The sequence below is a fragment of the Acomys russatus genome, chromosome 7 (genome assembly GCF_903995435.1).
Source record: "Acomys russatus chromosome 7, mAcoRus1.1, whole genome shotgun sequence".
Classification (NCBI taxonomy): Eukaryota; Metazoa; Chordata; class Mammalia; order Rodentia; family Muridae; genus Acomys; species Acomys russatus.
The window spans coordinates 35,839,238-35,860,232 of NC_067143.1; the positions used below are offsets into that span (position 1 = coordinate 35,839,238).

Below are 20,995 nucleotides of genomic sequence, written 5' to 3' on the forward strand. Positions count from 1 at the left end.
GAGCAGGCTGGGCTTAATCCCAAGTAGAAAAAACTAAGTAAAAAAAAAAAAAAAAAATCGCTCTTTTCTTGTTCCTGGCATTTTTTTTCAATGTTTATTGGCCCTAAGACATTGCTTCCTTCTGTGAAAAAGCTCACACCCACATCACACTCCAGCTCTCCTGATTCTCACCATGATGCTGTGAAGTCAGGGACACAGTGCTGCCATTTTACACTTAGAAAGGCAAGGCTCCTAGAGCCAACAGTCGCTTCTAGCCCTGTTATACCATGTGCCTGACCAACTATTCTCAGATACTTTACTTGTGACGTTCCCCACAGCCCTAGGTAGTAGTTACTACCACCCTAATTTACAGATCAGAAAAAGGGACCAGAAGGGCATGCTAACCTGCCTGAAGCCAACAGCTGTGGTAGACCTGTGGTCACTCAGAGTCCTGCAGCAGCCACTCAAGCCACTCCTCTTCTCAGAGGCCCATGAGGGAACCGAAGCTGTCAACAAGAGGCCTGGAGGTCCACCCAGTCCCACACATGCAGAGAGGCATCATTTGCTGCTGATAACAAAGTCCTGGGTTTGCAAGGGTGCCAGGTGTGGGTGGTGACCAGGGGAGCGGAGTCAGCCTCATTCCCATCCAGGAAGATGTGGCCTTTGTGAGTGAAAAGGGGATCCGCTTGGGTTCTCTTCCCATCCCACGATGTGACATTATAGATCTGCACTGTCCCGTCGAAGCCTGGAGAAGAACACAGAAAAGAGAGGTGTGATACTGTGTGATGAAGGCCTGAGGTGGATGCCTGTTGTGTGTGTATTCCTGTGGCGGTCAAGGACGTAACCCTCAGGTGTCATTTTTCAGGCACAGTGCAACTTAGGCCTGCAGGCCAATGAGTCCTGCCTGTTTCTGCCTCCCTGGTGCTGGAATTATAAGCACAGACCACTACGTTGAGCATTCTTCCCCAAGACTGCCCCTCTCTCTGTGAGACAGACTCTCACTATGTAGCCCTGGTTGGCCAGGAGCACACACACTCACTCTACCTGTTTATACATATTTATATATTGGTTTTTCTTCCTTTCTTTTTTGGTTTTTTGAGTCAGGATTTCTCTGTGTAGCCTTGGCTATCCTGGCCTCGAACTCAGAGATCCACCAACCTTTGCCTCCTGAATGCAGGGATTAAAGGTGTGGGCCACCATGCCCGGCCACATACTGGTTTTTCAAGACAGGGTTTCTCTGTGTAGAACACTCAGCTTTTTTAAAAAAAAAGATGTATTTATTATGTATACAGTGCTCTGCCTACATGTACACCTGAAGGCCAGAAGGCATCAGATCACATTATAGATGGTTGTGACCCACCATGTGGTTGCTGGGAACTGAACTCAGGACCTCTAGAGGAGTCAGTGTCCTTAACCTCTGAGCCATCTCTCCAGCCCGAACACCCAGCTTTTCTACATGGGTTCTGGGAATCAAACTCAGGCCTCCTGCTTACAAGTGAGCTATGCCCCAACTTCAGCATGTGTCATCTTTAGTCCTCATAACAGTTATCTTCACTGGAAACAGAGGCAGAAGAAACCTTCAAATCTTTTTAAGTTGCTCCAGATTCCACTCCCTCCCCCTCTGGTCCTTGGCGGACAGTCTCATCTCCTCTTGAGAGAGCACCATGCCTCCTGTCCATCTGTCCCTCTCCCACCCTGCTGTCTTCCTGTTCTCTCTGGCACAATGTTTCTTCTGCTCTTTCCGGATCCCGAAATGCCCCCTTTTGTGCTTGCAACAGATCTTTCTCACTGGCCCCTAGATGAGTGTCCCACTGAACATGCACGGCCTCACAGTGAGAATTCCCAAGCTTTGGGAGCCTGCTGTCGTGGCTACAGCTAATACAAGCAACAAGCAGCTCACAGAGCTGCTGTCTGGTGCAGCCTCTGGCTGTTCCAGATCTTACTGTCTACAAGTCTCTCAACACACCTGAACACACCTAGACTTGCAAGGGCCACTGCCAATAGCTGCAAATTCAGTAGCCACGGTGGGAGGTGACGGACTTTGAGCAGACTAGAGACCAAAGTGGCATTCCAGTAGGCAGCCTGACCTTCTGCAGCCAGGTTTACTACAGGGCTGCAGTCCTTTCCCAAGCACCTGCCATCCCTGGGAGAGAGCAGTGGAGTAACAGCTTCTCGCCAGTACCTGAAATAGCCACGCAGTTATCCAGGCCTGGAGCCCAGGTCACCCGCAGCAGCTCTGGGTCAGGACTGGATCTGGATACTGGGCATTGGACTGAGCTCACAGGCTGACAGAGAGTCCGGGAGTCAAAGAGGCAGAGCTTCCCATGAGAGCCAAGGCTGGCGATGCAGGGTGCAGGGCCTTGGCCCCCATCCCTAACCTCTGCACACCATCGCTCTCCACCTGAGCCAGGGCTGGGGCTGACAGTCTCCAATGGTGCCCACTTCTGGCGGGTGTCCACAAGCCCCAGCCGACCTGAGGTGCCACAGAAAGCAAAGGTGTCTGCATCCAGGACTTGAAGGCTGCTCAATGGCTCACTGTCACTTGTACCTACAAGACAGAGGGCACAGAAGAAAAGGTGCTGGAGTCAGATGGGTCTGGCAACATGGCAGCGCCAAGCCCAGGCAGAATGAATCATGTTTACACCTTTCACCTTGCCAGTCTGCTCTCTGGCAGGTGCTGGGCCAGGGTTTGTACACGGCCCATGTTTCCCCAGCACCTGGCACAAAGGCTTGAGCGAGGTCTCACTAGGGACTCTGGAGGAAGGACAGAGCTGGTTGGAGCAGCCAGCAGGGGGTGCACTGTGTTAGTACCTGAGCTGTAAGTGATCTTCTGGGATTCCACATCCACAGTCCTCAGGCCACTGAGCCGCGCCCCGTGGAGGATTCCAGGTGCCACAGAGGAGAAGACAGACAGGCGAGGCCAGAGACTCTCCTCTTTGTCCTGCACATCAATGGTACTGACAGCTTCAATGACATCTGAAGAAAAGGGGAAGAGGCCAAAGTGCTGAATGTCAGTGAGGGGAGGCAGAAACCTTCCCTGACATTTAGAGGGTCAGGGAGAGCGAGCTAACGGCTGCTGAGACAGTGTGGAGACAAAAGCACTTTGGGCTTTGTTCACACTCTGAACCTGCCAGAATTATTTTCATGCCTTCGTAGTTTGTCTTATGAACTATTTTTGCAAATGGGAGACAATGAGTCACTGCAGCCATCTTGAAATCATGAGGTTCTGACTTGTTTGATGGAGAAGATAGAGAGGGAAAGAAAAGGAATGAACACATGCTGATGTCAGTCACACCTCAGTGAAAAGTGACAAGCATGGAGGTCATGAACCAGCCCTGCTCCTTCCCAGATATGCTCCGTGACCTCACCACGCAGCCTGCCAGACCTGGCAGCTCACGGCTGCACTGCAGATGTCATGGATGAGAACGTTTCATTAAATTTAGATTGCCAGATGGTCAGGCTCGACATCAAGTGCCTTTACCTGCTGAGCCACCTTGGAGGACCTTTAATTTTTTCCCCCTTTTTTGAGATAAGGGTCCTAGCCCAGCCTAGCCTCAAACTCTTGATCCTCCTGTTTCCTGGTGCCAGAATGAAATACATTTTAATTTTTGTTTGCCTCAGGCTCAGGCTGCTTGGCTAGCTGGCTGTTTCTAGTCTTTGTATTCTACATCTTTTGAGGCCTTTTTGTTGTTGTTGTTGTTAAGTTTTTGGACATAGGGCTCGCTCTGTACACCAGGCTAGCCCCAAACTCACAGAGCTCCATCTGCCTGTCTCCTGAGCGCTGGGATTCATTTGTCACTTCTCTCGATGTCACTCATAACAGTTTCGAACAAGTCACTTGCTGCATAAACTACTGAAAAGAGAAATCCTGTTTTGTGCTTTGTATTTTCTCCAAAAAGAACCCCCTACTTCACGTCCACACTGCACGGAGATGAAGATCTACGCGCATTTTCAGCTTTTTGTTTTTGTTTTTCAAGACAGGGTTTCTCTGTGTAGCCTTGGCTGTCCTAGACTCACTTTGTAGACCAGGCTAGCCTTGAACTCACAGCGATCCGCCTGCCTCTGCCTCCCTGAGTGCTGGGATTAAAGGTGTGTGCCACCACGCCCAGCAAGCATTTTCAGTTTTTTTTTTTTTAAGATTTATTTATTATGTATACAGTATGCATCAGATCACATTATAGATGGTTGTGAGCCACCATGTGGTTGCTGGGAATTGAACTCAGGACCTCTGGAAGAGCAATCAGTGCTCTCAACCTCTGTGCCATCTCTCCAGCCCCCCAGCATTTTCAGTTTTAAAGGACAGGACCGAGTCAGCACTGAACGGATGAGTGTGGAAAGGGTACTAAATGGCTGAACAAGAGCGTTTGGCAGTATGTTCCTTCCAGACAGTTCCCCTGCACCAAGACTTCTGACCTTCCCAGGGTCACGGCACCCTCAGGGCATTTCATCCAGACTTTTCAACACAAGCTGAGACGCGCCTGCAGCAGACACAACAGCTGAGCCTCAGAACTATTAGCTGGTCTCTAGAGAGCACCAAAAGGCTGTGGTTGAGGCCACTTTAGCAGAGCCTGCCTGGCTCTTGTGTGCTTTACTTCCCTGACTCCCTTGTACTGACTCCAAGGAGCCTGAAGCCAGTTCTCCCAGGACCTGCTGCTCTGAGCCACGGGAGGGGTCTCAGCTGCTGGACTGGAGGAGACCTATTTCAAAGCTTCTTCAGAGACAATGCCAGAGCACGGGCCTGACATAACTGAGGCCCTGGGTTCCCGCTCCATCCAGCACCGTAATAATTATATACATACCTAAAACAAAAACCCAGTCTTTCCCACTCAGTACAGAAGTATATCCTCAAGAAAATCCCCAATCAATATTCCAACCCAGCACGTTAAGAGGCTGAAAGAGCCAGGAGCGGTGGTACACACTTTTGGTCCCAGCACTTGGGAGATGGACACCAGCCTGGACTACGTAAGTGAGTTCCACGACAGCCTCAATTATATAGTGTGACCCTGTCTCAAAAAACAAAACCAAAAGCTGGGCGCATGTGGTGCAAGCCTTTAATCCCAGCACTCTGGAGGCAGAGTTCGAGGTCAGCCTAGTCTCTAGAGCATTCCAGGGAGGGCAGCCAGGGATACACAGAGAAACCCTGTCTCTAAAACCAAAAAAAAAAAAAAACCAAACAAAAAAAAACACCAAAAACAAAGCAAAACACCACCACAACATACAGCAACGAGAAGAAAAACACCAAACTGGGATAAATTATCAGCAAATGTATCTAATGAAGAACTTGTATCTATCACACAAAGAACTTTTTTTTTTTTTTTTTTTTTTTTTTTTTTTTTTTTTTTTTTTTTTTGGTTTTTCGAGACAGGGTTTCTCTGTGTAGCCTTGGCCATCATGGACTCGCTTTGTAGACCAGGCTGGCCTCGAACTCACAGCGATCCGCCTGCCTCTGCCTCCCGAGTGCTGGGATTAAAGGCGTGCACCACCACGCCCGGCTTACAAAGAACTTTTACAACTCAGCGTGGACCAGCACTCCAGCACAGGTGAAAGGCCAGCATTTTACTAAATAAACAAATGGCTTCCAAGCCACATGAAAGTTGTTTAGTGCTGTTAGTGAAAAATGTAAGCCAAAGCCACAGTGATATGCATACCACCCCCATTAGAATGGCTCTGACGAAAAGGCAGGGTTAGGGATAAGTGCTTGCTCAACAGGCATATGATTTAATCCCTAGGCACAGAGACAGTGACAAATGTTGGTGAGGATGTGGAAAAATGGTAACTTTTGCACACTGCTAGTGGGACATAAATGAACACATTTTATAAAATTTTATGAATGTGTAGGTATGTGTGCCTGCTTGAGTTTATGTGCACCATGTATGTGCATGTGCCCATGGAGACCAGAGGGTGTCTGGTCCCTGCACACTGGAGAAACAGGTGGCTGTGAACTGCCTGACAAATGAATGTGCTGGGAACCACTGCAACAGCACAAGAGCCTTAACTGCTAAGCCATCTCTTCAGCCTCAACTTTTAATTTCCAGGACAGCAGGGCTACACTGAGAGCCCTGCATAGAAAAACCAAAAAACAATCACCTCCGCCACCACCAACAGCAACCCCAGTGGCAGCAATCACCACCTACCCACATGTATAGGTAAGCAACACCAAGACAAGGAACTGGGAACAAGTGCACAGACAAGTGACAAAGAGAGTGCTCAACAGAATCCCAGCCATTGCGCTGACTGCCAGAGCTCTGCAGGAGACATCTTGGGACGGCCCACTTCCTACTGGTGAGAGGCCTCTCACTGGAGGAGGGACGGAGTGAATGGTTGGATCAGGGCAGAGGGACCATTGCTAGTCCCCACAGAGGAACGTCCTACCCCTCTGAGAAGGAACAGGACCTTCTCTGTGCCCTTGGCAGCACTGTGACCTCTGGGTAAGACGCTGCAGTGAGCCTGTTGCTCACTTGTACTTTCCTTTCCCAGAACTAGCACACTCTAAAAGGAGGGACCTTCTCCATGTCACCTTCTTCTCCAAGAGCTGAGTGCTCCTGACAGGCTCTGGCTCTGCCCTGTCCCTGCCCCTGTCCAGCAGAGAGGTCCTTGCTCTCAGGGTACTCTGCCTGGAGCTGGGCTGGTAAACTCAACTCCTGGAGGAAGTTTAAAGAAGCCCCATTAGGCCCGACTGCCACACCGTGGATACTAACTCATCTTTACAGACAGTGGACTGAAACTGCGATGTCCCCTGTCCCCTCCTTATGTGCTTTTTTACTGGCTCAGCAGAAGGGACCTCAACTTTCACCAAGTGAACTTCACTCACCATTGTCCTCTCCAATTTGCCACACCTGTATGTGACACCCTGGAAGGCCACTTGTCACCAGCAACCTGTCCCAGAGAGAAAAAAATCTTAGTCCAGACAGAGGGAAGCTCACCCTTACCCCGGCAGCCTTTCCCTTCCCACCCACTCAGGATCCCGGAGACCAGCTGCCCCGCTCATGCAGCAACGAGCAGGCTCACCCTGCTCTAGGGACAGGGATCACACCTCAGAGAGCCACGGTCTGAACCCAGACTTCCACAGGCCATGGTGGCCACCTAGAAAGGACACAAGTGGGGGCTGGAGAGATGGCTCAGAGGTTAAGAGCACTGTCTGCTCTTCCAGAGGTCCTGAGTTCATTTCCCAGCAACCACATGGTGGCTCACAACCATCTATAATGGGATCTGGTGTCCTCTTCTGGTGTGCAGGTGTACATGCAGGCACAATACTGTATACATAATAATAAATAAAAGACAAAAGTGGGAAACTTGAGCATGTAGCCCTGACTGAAAGCCGAGCTTCTGTGGGAAGTGTCTGTCAGTTCTCTGAGAAGCTTGAGAGTACTTTCCTACTCTGTATCTGGTTCCTGGAGCAACTCCAGAGACCTGTTGGTTTCACTAATCAAAATGGCTGCTAAGCTAGTGGTTTCTTCACAGGCTAAGTCTGTGTGTGCCCTGGTGTCATGTGCACACATCTATATCTCTACACTGAGAAGTGGGCATGGTGAGGAAAAGGCAAAACACTGCAGACCACTTCCTGACAGCCCCAAAGACCGGAAGGTGTGGGACAGAGACTGGCCATACCTGGTACCTGGCACGTGCTTTAGGTCAAAGACAGATCTGTCTGAGAATCCTCCATGGCGCATTTTGAAATCCCTCTCTGGGAATAAGCCCTAAAACACAAAGGGGTGGGGGTAATCAGACAGCACCTGTTTTTCCTTTCTCTTTTGGCTTTTCTAGACAGGGTCTCTCTGTGTAGACCTGGCTGGCCTCCAACACAGAGTGCCATGTGAGTGCCACACCACTGGGGTACTTCTCAAGTCCCTATATCTGTTTTTATTATTATTATTTATTCTATGTGTATGGGTGTTTGGGCTGCATGCATGTCTGTGTACCACACACACACCTGGTACCCTTGGAGGCCAGAAGAGGATGCGCTGGGACAGGAGTTGTAAAAGGCTGTGAGCTGCAATGTGGGTGCCAGGGATCAAAGGCAGGTCCTCCGAAGGACAGCGGTGCTCTTAGCTCCTCAACCATCTCTCCAGCCCCCTAAATCTATTTTTGACACGGTAAGATTGCCTTTACCTGTAGCAGCTCCCCGGTGAACCACCTGACTTCCCTTGGCACTCAACCCTATGCACGGGAGTCCTCCTTCTACTAAACTTTGGTTTTTCAGAGACAGGGTTTCTCTGTGTAGCCCTGCCTGTCCTGGAACTAGAGCTATAGCCCACGCTGGCCTTGAACTCACAGAGATCCACCAGCCTCTGCCTCACAAGTACTGGGATTAAAGGAGTGCGCCATCATGTCCGGTTCTTCCACTGGATTTTAAGGGCAGGCCCATAGCTTGTCAGAGATAGTACCTGGTGGGTAACAGGCACTCCGGAAATGCAATCACTTGACACATATAAGCAGCCCCTCCACTTAACTTACCTGGTTTTCCTTTACAGAGAGTCTGAGAGGTAATAGCAAATGAAGAATCTCATTTCTTTTCAAACTTTCATAACCAGCAACAAAGACTCCTGAAACAAAATAGTAACTGTGACAAACTTGTTAGAAATACCGTGGACCATGGCTGGATTTATAAATTCCCGCCAAAGGACAAATCTCTTTTCTCCATTCACTGGGCAGCCTTGTCAGGGAACAGAAGCTGGACGGGTTTCTCTAAAGTCTGAGACCTTAAAGCTCGGCCTGAGGGGACAGAAATCTATCTCTAGTGGCAGGTAAGGTATATTACCTTTTTCACCAATCCACTCAAGGACTCGAGTGGCTCCTGAGAGGTCAAATGCATGAAAATCTTGGTACCTGCGGGATAGGGATACAAAAGTCACATGCTGCGCGCCACAGTACAGCTGACCAAGGACTCTGGGATCGCTGCAGGATTAGTGGACCCAGGCTCTGGAGTTAGGTAGACAGGGGACTGGTTTTTTTTTTTTCCTGCGTTTTACTCCCTGTGTGTACAGGTTCAGTCCTTGAATCTGTTTTTAAGTTAGCCTAGAGGCTGGTACAATTTAACTGGTCATGTGTGCCATACCGTTCACAAGCGCGGATCTGGTCGCTAGCATACAAAGGACCGAATGTCCCAGAGCGAGGCCGGGGATTAGGACCTTCCTTCCGGCCGTGCCTGGGCACCACCCGCGAGCCTTTACCCGTGCCCCGGCAGCCCGTGCCCTCTCCCACAGCCCACCAGGCCCGATTTACAAGCGCAAAGACTCCACTAGCCAGTCCTCCGCGAGCTCCATAGCAACCGTGGCTTCCGCCGCTCCACTTCCGCCCTCCAGACTTCCTGGGCTGGCACGCTCTCTCGCGAGGAGAGGGCGTGGTCTTACGCCTGGCAGCGTCGTGAGCGCGCAGCCCCGTGCATGTTTCCTCAGTTCTGTGTGCAGAGTCCGGGTAAAATCGACGCAAAACCAGAACTTCATCGATGTCAGCTACAAGCAAGATCTGAGACTTCAAATATGCCGCTGCTTAGGATCAAGTTTGTGCAGCCAAAGAGCTGTCAGTGTCCCAAAGCCGGGTACAATACAGACTTAATGGGAACTTGAGGTGAACAGTCTCTTGGGTTTTCTGTTTTGTTTTTGTTTTTTTAATGAAGGGTATTATTGGACAGGGACTATAGCTGAGCTGGTGGAGTGCTTGCCTAGCATGCATGAAGTTAGCTTTCCAGTACCACGGAACACCCCGCCCCCCTTTTTATGGTGGTGCACCCCTGTAATTCCAGGGTAGAGGAGACAGAGTTAGGGGGATCAGACGTTTTATGTTATCATTTGCTACATAGGGAGTTTGAGGCTAGTTAATGAAGTATCCGATACTCCAATTTAATTTTTATCCTATAACTTTGGCTACAGTCAGAGAAGGGCTGGATTCCAGCGTGGTCCTTTCTTGTCTACACTAGGTACTGCACTAAATCTTGGCCTGGGGATGAAAGATGGGTGAGTGTGGCAGAGTGTAGGCAGCCTCCCATTGCAGGCGAAGAAACTTTAGGTAGCAGAAGACAGCAAAACTCATGGCTGGCAGTGGGCCTGTGCCCTGCGAGGTGGCAATCACTCATGGCGTGGCTGGTACCATGGCGACGGCTTTCCCAAGACCACGCCATCTCGCTGAACATCCATCCCATCCTCCCCTTTCCTCAAATGTGGGTGGAAGGAGAGGCCCAGACGTTCTGTGTAAAGCTGAGTGTTTTTATTCACAACTTCACCAGGGAAGCAAGAAACACAGTAGCAAAGACTTTGTGTCTGCATTGTCAACATTCCTGGTCACCCAACCAGAAATCACAGTAACGGAGTAGCACATTTGAGCTTAGGATTTCTATCCAGATGGGGCCACTGCTAGGGTTCCACTCAGCACCTTCACTGGATGGAGGCGCTTAGCGTCGTGTCTGTCCCATCATTGGCATCACTTCTGCAGTACTGGCTCCGGCAGCCTCCTGTACTGAAGACAGAAGGAGAAGACTCGATTCTGGAGTCCACAGTCATAGGGATGTGCTGGGGATAGGTGGGGGCGGGCAGGGACAGGCTCTCAGCTGAGCCTCTGAGTGAGTACCTTTCTCCTTGGAAGGCCTTAGGAGTCAGGGGTAATGGTTTTCCCAGAATGTGGCCCCAGTTTCACAGGGTAGTCATGACAACTAAAGGACACCACAGAAATCAAGTCCAAGGCACTAGGCAAGTGTCAGCGACATGACACTGTCCCCAAGCCCTGCTCCAGACCTCATGCTAATTCTCCTGCCGCTGGCCAGGGCAGTATTGCTTCCTCTGAGATCTTGCTGGTTGGTCTTGGAATTTCAGGCCTTCAAAGTAACATGCCTAGAGGGGATGCGATCTCTCTTTGGACTCAGCCAGCCTAAGCTTCTGGCTCTTGCACCTGAGGTTCCTGTGGTGTTTGCTGGGACTGGAGGTAGACTTTCTCTAAGGAAAGTCTCTTCTATGCACAACGTGCTAGTCACAGTGGGGCATATGAAGGGGGTCGGTGGCGGCAGATAGTGCCAGAGACTTGCTGATCGGTGACAGGAGTGTTCTGTGTGCGCAGCACTGTACCGCACATGTGATATAAATTATCTCATCTACGGGGGGGGGGGGGTTATTTCCATTTGGTGAAGAACATGGAGCTTGGCTCGGTGACATTTCTACGATCACCCAGCTACCAAGTGGCTAGTGATGGTCCCAGCATACATCCTACCCCATCACACTGCCTTCTGCACACAGCAACAGTACCAGGGACAGTAGTGTGCAGTGGGGACAACACCAGGAACAAAGAATGGAGGAGCTGCCACCCACCCAGGCAGGACACTAAGGCCATGAGCACCACAGGCCAGTGCTGTAGAACCAGCAGTGACCTGAGCTCCCTTCCCACCTGGGGAACATTAATGTTGATGTCTGAAGGCTTTTTGTTTTTGTTTGTCCCAAACTCCTGATCTCAAACCATCCTCCTGCTTCAACCTCTGAAGGGTCTAGGGGTCTGCAGGCAAGTGTACCCATTCTTGGCCCGGAAAGAATTTTATCACCACTTGGCTAGGGAGGATATGCACTGGCATGCCGTGGGTAGAGACCAGCATCCTAAATGCACAGGACAGTCCAGCAGAGCCTTTACTGTCAAGAGCCTGCTGTCGGTAAGTGGACGGGGGGATGGAAAACAAGCTGGTTCTGAGCCCTGTCTCCACTGCTAACCTCCTTTCCCACTTCTAGGCCTCCAGGATCACAGCTCGACCAAACACAAGCACAGACGCCTGGCTAGCACAGTGGGTGACAGTTGGGGCGGGCAAGGCTGTGTGGCAAGGAGGAGGAAGCTCTGTTTAAGGGCTAGAATAGTCCTAGCCTGTGACTTCAGACTGGGCATGGGCAAGGAGGAACTTTCCCCCATGCAGCCTGCTTCTTCATTTTTCTAGTCACTGACCTATTCCCCTTTGAGCCCTGGAGCCCTGGCTAGGTGGTCCCACCCTGAACCCATGCTGGCTGGCAATTCTTCCATCCTGGGGCTGCGACTGACTGCGGTAGGGGCTCACCTGGACTGGGGCAGCTGGACCACCGAGATTCATGCCTAGAGCTTTCTTTAGCAGGAGGAGCCTGAGCAGATCATGACTCAGCTGCAGTCTCTGGTCCCTCTGGGTGTTGGGGGATGCTGTCCCCACCAGTGACAGGCTCGGGGGCTCCAGACTCTTCTTGCCCATGAAGTGACCTAAAATGGAGGTGCCAAGGTAGATGGAAGCTAGAGAGTGAGGGCCCTATTACCACAAGCAAATTCTGGTCTATTCTACCTTTCAGCTCTCACAGTGGGAAGACAAGAAACGTTCCTTCTCAGCAAGAAGCCATAGATGGCTGGGTGGAGGCAAAGCTGACCACCTCAGCTTTTCCTGACCTGCTGGGGGGTCAGGGTAGATAGCCTGGGACCAGGGAGATAACGTGCTAGGGGAGAAAGTGGAAGAGGTGTCTCGGATACGAATATGCAGAGAAGACGTGAGATGAACAGACCTGGCAGTCTGCCTAAGGGAAAGGGGACTGACTGGCAAGCACATCTAAGATGCTGGCCCAGCCCTGTCTTAAACTTGCTGAGTGGGTTATCTTAGCCAAGTCTGTGACTGCCGGGGTCTGTCAAACTGGATGAGCCCCAGGGGCCTGCAGGAGTTATGCCACTAAGAGCCTCCAGAGGGTTGAAAGGAAAATTAGGGACTAAGAAGAAGGAAGCACGCTTGTCAGGGTCCTCTAAGACTCACCGATCAGCGGGGCGGTGGTGGCGCACGCCTTTAATCCCAGCACTTGGGAGGCAGAGGCAGGCGTATTGCTGTGAGTTCGAGGCCAGCCTGGTCTACAAAGCGAGTCCAGGGCAGTCAAGGATACACAGTGAGACCCTGTCTCGAAAAACCAAAAGAAAAAAGACTCACCGGTCGCCCAGAGGTTGCCCCGAGGGTGCACTCGAATCTTGCTGGCTCGGCTCCGGGGCTCCGGGAGATCCCAGTTGAAGGGTGCGACGCCGGCAGCAAACAACGCGAAGAGCAGGACACCGCGGAGCAGCCAAGAACCCCTTGCCTGCCGGGTCATAGCTGTGCCGAGCGGGCTCTCCTCTGGCACTACTGGATGCTAGTTAGCGAAGCCCGCCTTGCAGCCTTTTAAACTACAGTCTAGAGCAAAGTCTGCCAGAGGAGCCGAGCTCGCCCCGCCCCGAGCCCCGCCCCCTGCAGGCTCCGCCCACACAGCCCCTCTGTAGCCTTGCCTCACTGGGGTTTCCAGCAGAAACCCATCACAATCTTGTGCAACCTGGAGTGTGGCACCGCCCCACCGCAAAGGTGGTTCCCAAAGCCCTCCGTGGATACGAACACAGCTTTCTACCATCATGTTCTTCCATCAGCCCTCAAAGCGTCTCCTTAAAACTAAAGCGGAGCAAGAAGCCTGCTTTTAGCAGCATGGGTGTTTGGCATCCTCCCGCAAAGGAACTCCACAAAAGAATTCTGTCACCTCCTGTCTGGAGGAATCAGATCCTTGTTTGTACCGCTCTGCTCTCTCATAAACAGCACACACTGGGTAACCTGGAAAAGCTCTGTGCCCAGAACGGGGATAGGATGATTGGGAAGGGAGCCAGCAGCTGTCTCCTAGTAGCAGCATACTGTGGATGGCCCATGAGGCAGACCCACTGGGTAGGTCAGAGCAGTGGAAAGAGCGCTGCACCAGATGACACCTTCTTCTACTGTGAAATGGAAATAATGGTAGTCCATGGCTTTAGTAGTTTTACAAATTTCAGTACACCTACTTGTGGTTTGTTTTTTTCTTTTTGAGGAAGTGTTACCGTGTAGCTCTGGCTGTCCTGGAACTCACTGTGTAGACCAGGCTGGCCTTGAATTCAGATATCTGTCAGCTTCCGGCTCCTGAGGGCTGGGACTAAAGGTGTGCGCCAACACTGCCTGCCTGGCAATACAACTATTTGATAAGGAGCAGAACTATGCCTTCCTAGCTGGTCTTGGGAAATATCTTCAGCCCTCAGTGGCACTTAGTGGACAAGGACAGATATGTGCTCCAACCCCTTTATTTTTGTTTAGCTGCTCGCTGCACACCAACATTTGGAACTCTGTGGTAGACATGAGGGGACACTAACTCCCCACTCCCTGTTCACCGGCTCATTAGAAACTAGGTCAAGGAGTGACTGATAGAATGGGTGTGAAGTCTTGGATTCTCTCCTGGAACACTTGTGGGGCATTACAGAACCTACAGGCATCAAGATGGCACCTGCTGGCTTAATCTTTTTATGTTTGAGACAAGGTCTTTCTATGTAGCTCTGGCTTTCCTGGAACCTACTATATAGGCCAGATTGAACTGAATTCACAGCAATTCTCCTGTCTCAGTTGCCCCAAGTACTGGGAGCACAGGTGTGAGACGCGGCACTTGCTCTGCTAGCACCTACACAGGCTAGCTGAGCAGGGCCCAGCAGTCCTCAGGGTCACCATCCTACAAGGGCACCCTGACATTCCTGTGACGTCAGAGGTTAGCATGTTAGACATTTCCCTCGATTGTGCTCCGTGTGTCTGTGTGTGCGCGCGCGCGCGTGTGTGTATGCACACGCACACACACGCATGCCCATATGTGGAGGCCAGAGGACAATTTCCAGGGGTCAGTTCTTGCTCCTGCTTTATTTGAGGCAGCGTCTCTCGTTTCTGCTGCTTTGCTGTGTGGTCCAGTTTAGCAGGCACACAAGCTTCTGGTTATTTTCCCACCTATCTCTCTCATCTCACCATTGGAATACTGATCACATGTATGTGTTACAACATATGTTTTTTTCGTGTGGGTTCTAGGAATTTGAACTGAGGTCAGTCTCGTTGCAGCAAGTGCTTTCACCCACTGAGTCATACCTACAGCCCACACCCTATTTTTAAAAAATATGTATTATTTTTATGTATTTATGAGTGCTCTCTCTACACATACACCTGCACACCAGAAGAGGACATCAGATCCCAGTACAGACGGTTGTGAGCCACCATGTGGTTGTTGGGAATTGAACTCAGGACCTCTGGAGGAGCAGTCAGTGCCCTCCTTCCTGAGCCATTTCTCCGGCCCCCCAGACCTTATTTTTTGCGACAGGGTCTCTTGCTGAACCTGGAGCTCACTGATTAAAGACAGGCTGGCCAGCAAACCTAGAGATCCCCATGTCTCCAGCTCCCCAGCGCTGGGATTTCAGGTGCGTGTCAACAGCCCTGGCTTTGTAGCTGGTGCTGTGGCTCTGAACTCAGGTCCTGATGCTTGCACGGCAACTGCTTTCCTGAGCCATCTCCCAGCCCAGGGAAGCTTTCTGAGCCTGTGACGCTGAGGTTCTGGAGTGGGGCACACAGGACAGTGACAGTCTGTTTCTGGCCCTGGCTTTTCCCTTTAATCTCCTTGCTTCTCACCCCCAAGCTGACATTTACACCTCCCTGCTCTCTTGTCACAGCTTAGCCATGGTGTTCAGATATAGCTCTTATCACCTTCTATGATAATCATTCCCTCTGCGACCGCCGCCCTCTCTTCTGCATCCATCACACTGCCAGGCTACCTCTTTGGTCCACGGATGTAGGAAGCAAGGGAAATAGTACTTAAGTGAGTGTTGCCTTCCTTAACGGCTTGAAGGAACTCACCTGGCAAGCTTCTCTCTTACTGCTGAAGAGCTCATCAAAGGTTGAGTTACTTTGCCCAGACGTTTCACTGGAGTCGGACTTCAGGTCTGTCACGACGCTTTTGGGGCACTGCCTCGCGCTCCCAAAGCTGTGAGAACAGACACAGCTTCCCCTAACATGCATGCTCCTGTTTTCCCACGCCATCTTCTCAGTACCCAGTTGAGTTTTGGGTTCTCAGGAGCAGAGCTAGTGGCACTTGCCTTTCCAGTCTCACTGCTCTGCAAGTGACCGGGGCCTGGAGTTCTGTTCTCACAAGTTCACACGTCAGAAGACTAGCTCCATCTGACACACACTCGGTCCCTGGCTCACAGCAGGAAGCCAGAAAGCCACCACTCCACTGAACCCACTGAATCTGCTGAACACAGGGTGCCAAGCAGCCCTGGAAGTGGCCAGCCCAAGCAGTGTTCCTAACTATTTGCCTGTAACAGTCATACTACGATGGGATAGCTACATAACTGAATATCTTCAACCCCAAAGAGGGCTTTAGAAATGTTTTTGGATTTTAGAGTCTTAGACTCACTGTGGAGGCCAAGGCTGGCCTTGAACTCAAAATCCTCCTGCTTCAGCCTTTCCAGCGCTGGGATGTGCAGCACCACTCTTGACTGTCTAACTAGGTTTGCGGACTTGGGATTCTGGTAGATTCCAAGGGATTTGATAATCTGAGCCAACCCAAGGAAGAGAAGGACTTTGCAAATCGAGGTTTTCTGCCATAGTCCATTTAGTTCCCACAGGCGGGACAGGGTATGGCACCCAGCGCAGCAACACGGAAGGGACAGCAGGACTGTTGTGCACTGACCTGCAAAGACACAGTGCAAACTCCTGAACTCTGTTTTCTTTCCCGGGTGGAACAGAGGTTACTCTGAGGCATGTTAGATAGAAAACAACAGCTCTTCCTTTGCAGCCATTGCTGGAGCTGCAGCCACCAAAATGAGGCTCAGCCCCTCTGTGAGTTCCGACTGAAGCAAATAAACGGCATTTCAGTGCACCCTCTCACTTTCAGAAGATGTCTTCCTCTTTCCAAAGAGCTGAGACAGAAGCATAATGTTGGATCCATGACCACTGGAAAGGATGATGAAGGTCAGGTTGTCCGAGGACACGGCAAAGGTCAGCAGATCAGCCAAGTGGTCCGGGGGCCAGGTACACAGGCCATCTGCACTGAAAAGGGGCAGCAAGAAGAGGCTAACGGAACCAGTGTCCACATGGGCATCCACCCAGCAAGGAGGTCACCGCCGGGCTAAAGCTGGACAAAGACCACAAGAAGATGCTGGAAGGGAAAGCCAAGGCTCCACAAGTAGGAGAAGAGAGCAAAAGCAAGGATGGGTGAGACAGCGCAGGGCTGGGAGCAGATCATGCACAGTGTCACTAAAGACTGCTGGTGTAGAAAGAGACAAGGAGGAGCAATGTATTAGGAACTGTAAAGAACTTTTCAGAACGGCACCTGCTGGGATCCTAGGAAAAGCAAAGCCTGAAGCCTGAAGCTGGTTACCAAGAAACGTTCGCTTGTTAGTAGTGAGACCAGAGAGTGTCCACACAAGAGTGCCCTGCCAACATGCCTATGACATCTTGGTTCTTCAACCAAAATGCCATGGCACCCACATCATTTCTTCTCCTTCTTTCCCTCTCTCTCATTGGTTTATTTATAGGTATAGAGTTCTGCCTGCATGTATACCTGCAGGCCAGAAGAGGGTACCAGATGGCTGTGAGCCACCACATGGTTGCTGGGAATTGAACTCAGGACCTTTGGAAGAGCAGCCAGTGCTCTTAACCTCTGAGCCATATCTCTAGCCCCCCCCCCCCTTTTTTTTACAGTGATCTTGCTTCTGATTCTGAAGTGCAGGTGAGATTTAGTGTGGTGCTTAAGGCGTGAGCCACCATACTTGTCTGTACCTCAATTCTTGACTAGCTCTGCGTAAAGAAACTCTACAGCATTCTGGTTTTGGCCTAAATAAGTGGTCAGGCTGAGAGCTTTGACCAAAGCTTTATGTAAGCTAATTTACTTGCCTAACATTAAGTTCTGAATATAAATTTATCTAACTAGACTCCTTGAATTAAAGCTGAAACCTGGTTTAGCAATCCAAATAGACAGGACAATTAAAGTGATGGCTCTAGAGAAGTGACTCTTAATTGAGAGTGGGTAGAAGCATGCCAGAACGCCTAAGACAGGAAATACAGCTTGAAAGTCAGAGTCAAGAGTACAATTTAACAGTATATAAGAAAAGAGTGGTTTTCTTTTTTTTAAATTATTATTATTATACAAACTTAAGAAAAACCAAGGTAGCAAGGTAAAATATTTTTGGCAGAGGAAAGTGGAGACTGTGGCAGGAGGGTCTTAGAATAGTGAGGGTAACAGATTTCTATTTCCTCAAGAGGCCTGGATCTAGAAGTTTATACAAGACTATATAAGGAAAGTTGAAACTCCCCCTATGGGTGAGGGGAGGTGGCTTTTTTGGTTTGTTTATGTTTTGAAACTATGCCTCATGTAGCTCATGTTGGCCTTGAGTTCACTTTTATAGCTAAGGCTGGGTCTTAAATTCCTGATGCATCTGCCTCCACCTCTCCCTGTGCTGGGATTGCAGGCATGGGCTGCCACAGCCACTCAGGAGGCGGCTTTTTTAGATGTTGCCAAAACTAACTACACTGGAACCTTCTGGGAAACAGCCTGAGGACCGTTACCAGGCTGATTTGTACAGGGATTGTTGCGCAACGCCACAGGGTGGCCCAAGAGTTCTCTGGCCTTTGAAACTACTATAAGCTTTCTTTTATTACTTTTTTTTGGGGGGGGGGTGCATTTTGAGCAGGGTTTCTCTGTGTAGCCCTGGCTGTCCTGGAGCTCATCCTGTAGACCAGGCTGGCCTCAAACTCACAGAGACTCTCCTGCTTCTGTCTCCCAAGTGCTGGGATTAAAGGTATGTGCCAGCACCACCTAACTTTCTTTTTATTACATTTTATGCCCATTCCACAAAGCACAGAAATAGCAGTTTCCTTCTTTGTACTAGACACTAAAAAACCAAGAGTTAAAGGACACACACACCTCTTCCAGCAGACAACAGAATCTTTTACTACCTTAGGTTTTACTGATTTTGTATCTATTTTTTTTTTAAGATTTTATTTACTTATTATTATGTATACAGTGCTCTGCCTGCATGTACACCTGTAAGCCAGAAGAGGGCACCAGATCACATTACAGATGGTTGTGAGCCACTATGTGGTTGCTGAACTCATGACCTCTGGAAGAGCAGCTGGTGCCCTTAACCACTGAGCCATCTCTCCAGCCCCTTCGCATCTGGTTTTATCCATTTCCTCTCCAACAATTATTTCAATTCTAATTTCTTCAGTTACAATTTTATATTTTATCACATAGTACTATATTTATCTGTACAGAACAAGACAAGTATATAAATTGGTGTAAAAATAACCACAATACTGTAACAGGCACTAGGAGATACCCAAAGATGAATCCAAAACCAGATCTGTCTCAGTGCCTAAAGGAATCAACCTCACTCTAGTGGGAAGAGCAACCCAGAGGAAGCCAGCTGCCCTGAGGCGATGCTACAGACAAAGCACTGGGCATGCTGAAGCAGGAAGCACTCCACACACCGACTGGACACTCCCCAGCATCTTTTTGTGATCACACTAAGGCCCTATGTGGGAAGTGTGTTATGCGTGCCCCACCCACTAAGGTAGAGTACCCAAAGGGTGGGCATCAAAGACCTTGCTCACTTACCTCTGTAGCTGGGTCTAGCTGAAAACCTGACACAGCGGATGTTCAATAAACATCTGCTGAATTGATGAGAAAATGCTTGGCTACACCCCAGGCAGTGAGCAGCACAGGCAAAGGTTTACACAGCAAAGCCCACGTGGGTGCGGAGAATGGGGTTGGGGAGAGCCGAGACTGGAAGGGTCCTGAGGGCTTAAAGGGACTCTTAGGAGGAATGTCTTAACAATATGCGAGGAGCCTTGCTCGTTTTAGTCTCAATTACATCCCTTGAATAAGTGGCATTCTTTCTATGTCCAGACATACTTTGTGAGGAGAGGGTCACATCTGCTTCCCACAGCCCCTGGTATTGCTCAGTTCTAGCCACAGAACAGCAGTGAAGGTACAGGTGGGCGGAAACCAGCTTGCACCGGCTCCCTCACTCAAAGAGCACCTGGAGGAAGGGAGCGAGTCCATGCAGCCAGCTACAATTAGATGATCATTTCAAGCTCAACAGTGTCAGAACACTGTCATAGGGAGGGTGAAGGCAGACGGTGGAACAGTGCCTTCCCATGTGATGAGCGCTGGCTGGAGCTGACAAAACACTAAGGCAAAGACCAAAGCTAGAGAGCCTCTGTCAACTCCCCAGAAAAGCACACAAGCAATCAAGAAAGCTGAGGATCTCTCAGAAGCCTATGACCCCTGCGGTAAAGCGGCAAATTCCAACAGTCCCACCGGAAACAAGGACCTAGGAAGAGTCTGCAGGCATACAGAAACAAGAAAGCAGAATTAACGTTAAAAAACAAAAATCTAGAGAGGTACATGTTGCTTAAACGAAGCCATGGCGAAAGGAAGTTTTCAGATTCAACTTTGGCAGGGCCAAGAGAGAATGCACTTACTAAATAACAGGAAAGTACAAATCACTTTAATGATTCATATGCTCTGCTCAACAACAACACTGATCGGAGATACTACACCACTGCTTCCAGGGCCTGATTATACCCAACACTTAACACGCATGCTGCTTCACGTTACTGGGGAAACAGAGCAGTGTCTATAAAATGAGGCTCCTGCAGAGGAGCTCCCAACCCGCAGGAATCTTGAGACCGTACCCCAGATCCAAAACACTGTAAAGCTGTCAAGGATCAGTGCAGAGGAGTAACGTCTGAAGACGGTGACTCAGACAAGGTGAGAGAATGAGGCGATATAGTGGAAACCCCAGGGAAGGGGCATGGGGGGTGCGCATTCAATGTAGCTGCATTCAAAGCCTGAATCTCACTCGCAGGAGAGTTCAGTCAAGGGAGACTCCTGAAAGTAAAAGGCACACCTAAAGTAATTACCCACAATGCCCACGGACTGGACCACTAGGGCAGGGAAACCCGACAGGACAGAGAAGAGCAGGGGCAACACGACTGGTACTCAAGCAATAGGGAGCAGTAAATGCTAATGAAAATGGATGGCTAGGGCTGGAGAGATGGCTCAGAGGTTAAGAGCACACCATCTGCTCTTCCGAAGGTCCCGAGTTCAATTCCCAGCAACCACATGGTGGCTCACAACCCCCTGTAATGAGATCTGGTGCGTGCTAGTGGTGGGCAGGCACGTGTGGGCAGAATACTGTATAAATAATAAACAAATCTTAAAAAAGAAAGAAAAGGATGGCTAAAGGGAGATGG

The 20,995-nt window shown here is 50.0% G+C and overlaps 2 protein-coding genes across 2 annotated transcripts; both read right to left on the reverse strand.

Annotated features, from left to right (window-relative positions):
- Positions 1–373: 373 nt before the first annotated feature.
- Positions 374–9,290, reverse strand: Wdr73 (WD repeat domain 73). The gene is made up of 8 exons (XM_051148818.1): positions 9,202–9,290; positions 8,738–8,805; positions 8,434–8,522; positions 7,588–7,676; positions 6,791–6,855; positions 2,791–2,955; positions 2,162–2,527; positions 374–724 (listed from the first exon to the last, which is right to left on the reverse strand). Exons 1-8 carry the CDS (start codon positions 9,240–9,242, stop codon positions 489–491), a joined length of 1,119 nt encoding a protein of 372 aa, XP_051004775.1. The 5' UTR covers positions 9,243–9,290; the 3' UTR covers positions 374–488.
- Positions 9,291–11,638: 2,348 nt separating this feature from the next.
- Positions 11,639–13,112, reverse strand: Nmb (neuromedin B). Its single transcript, XM_051148812.1, has 2 exons — positions 12,875–13,112; positions 11,639–12,171 (listed from the first exon to the last, which is right to left on the reverse strand). Exons 1-2 carry the CDS (start codon positions 13,029–13,031, stop codon positions 11,882–11,884), a joined length of 447 nt encoding a protein of 148 aa, XP_051004769.1. The 5' UTR covers positions 13,032–13,112; the 3' UTR covers positions 11,639–11,881.
- Between the last annotated feature and the right edge of the window lie 7,883 nt (positions 13,113–20,995).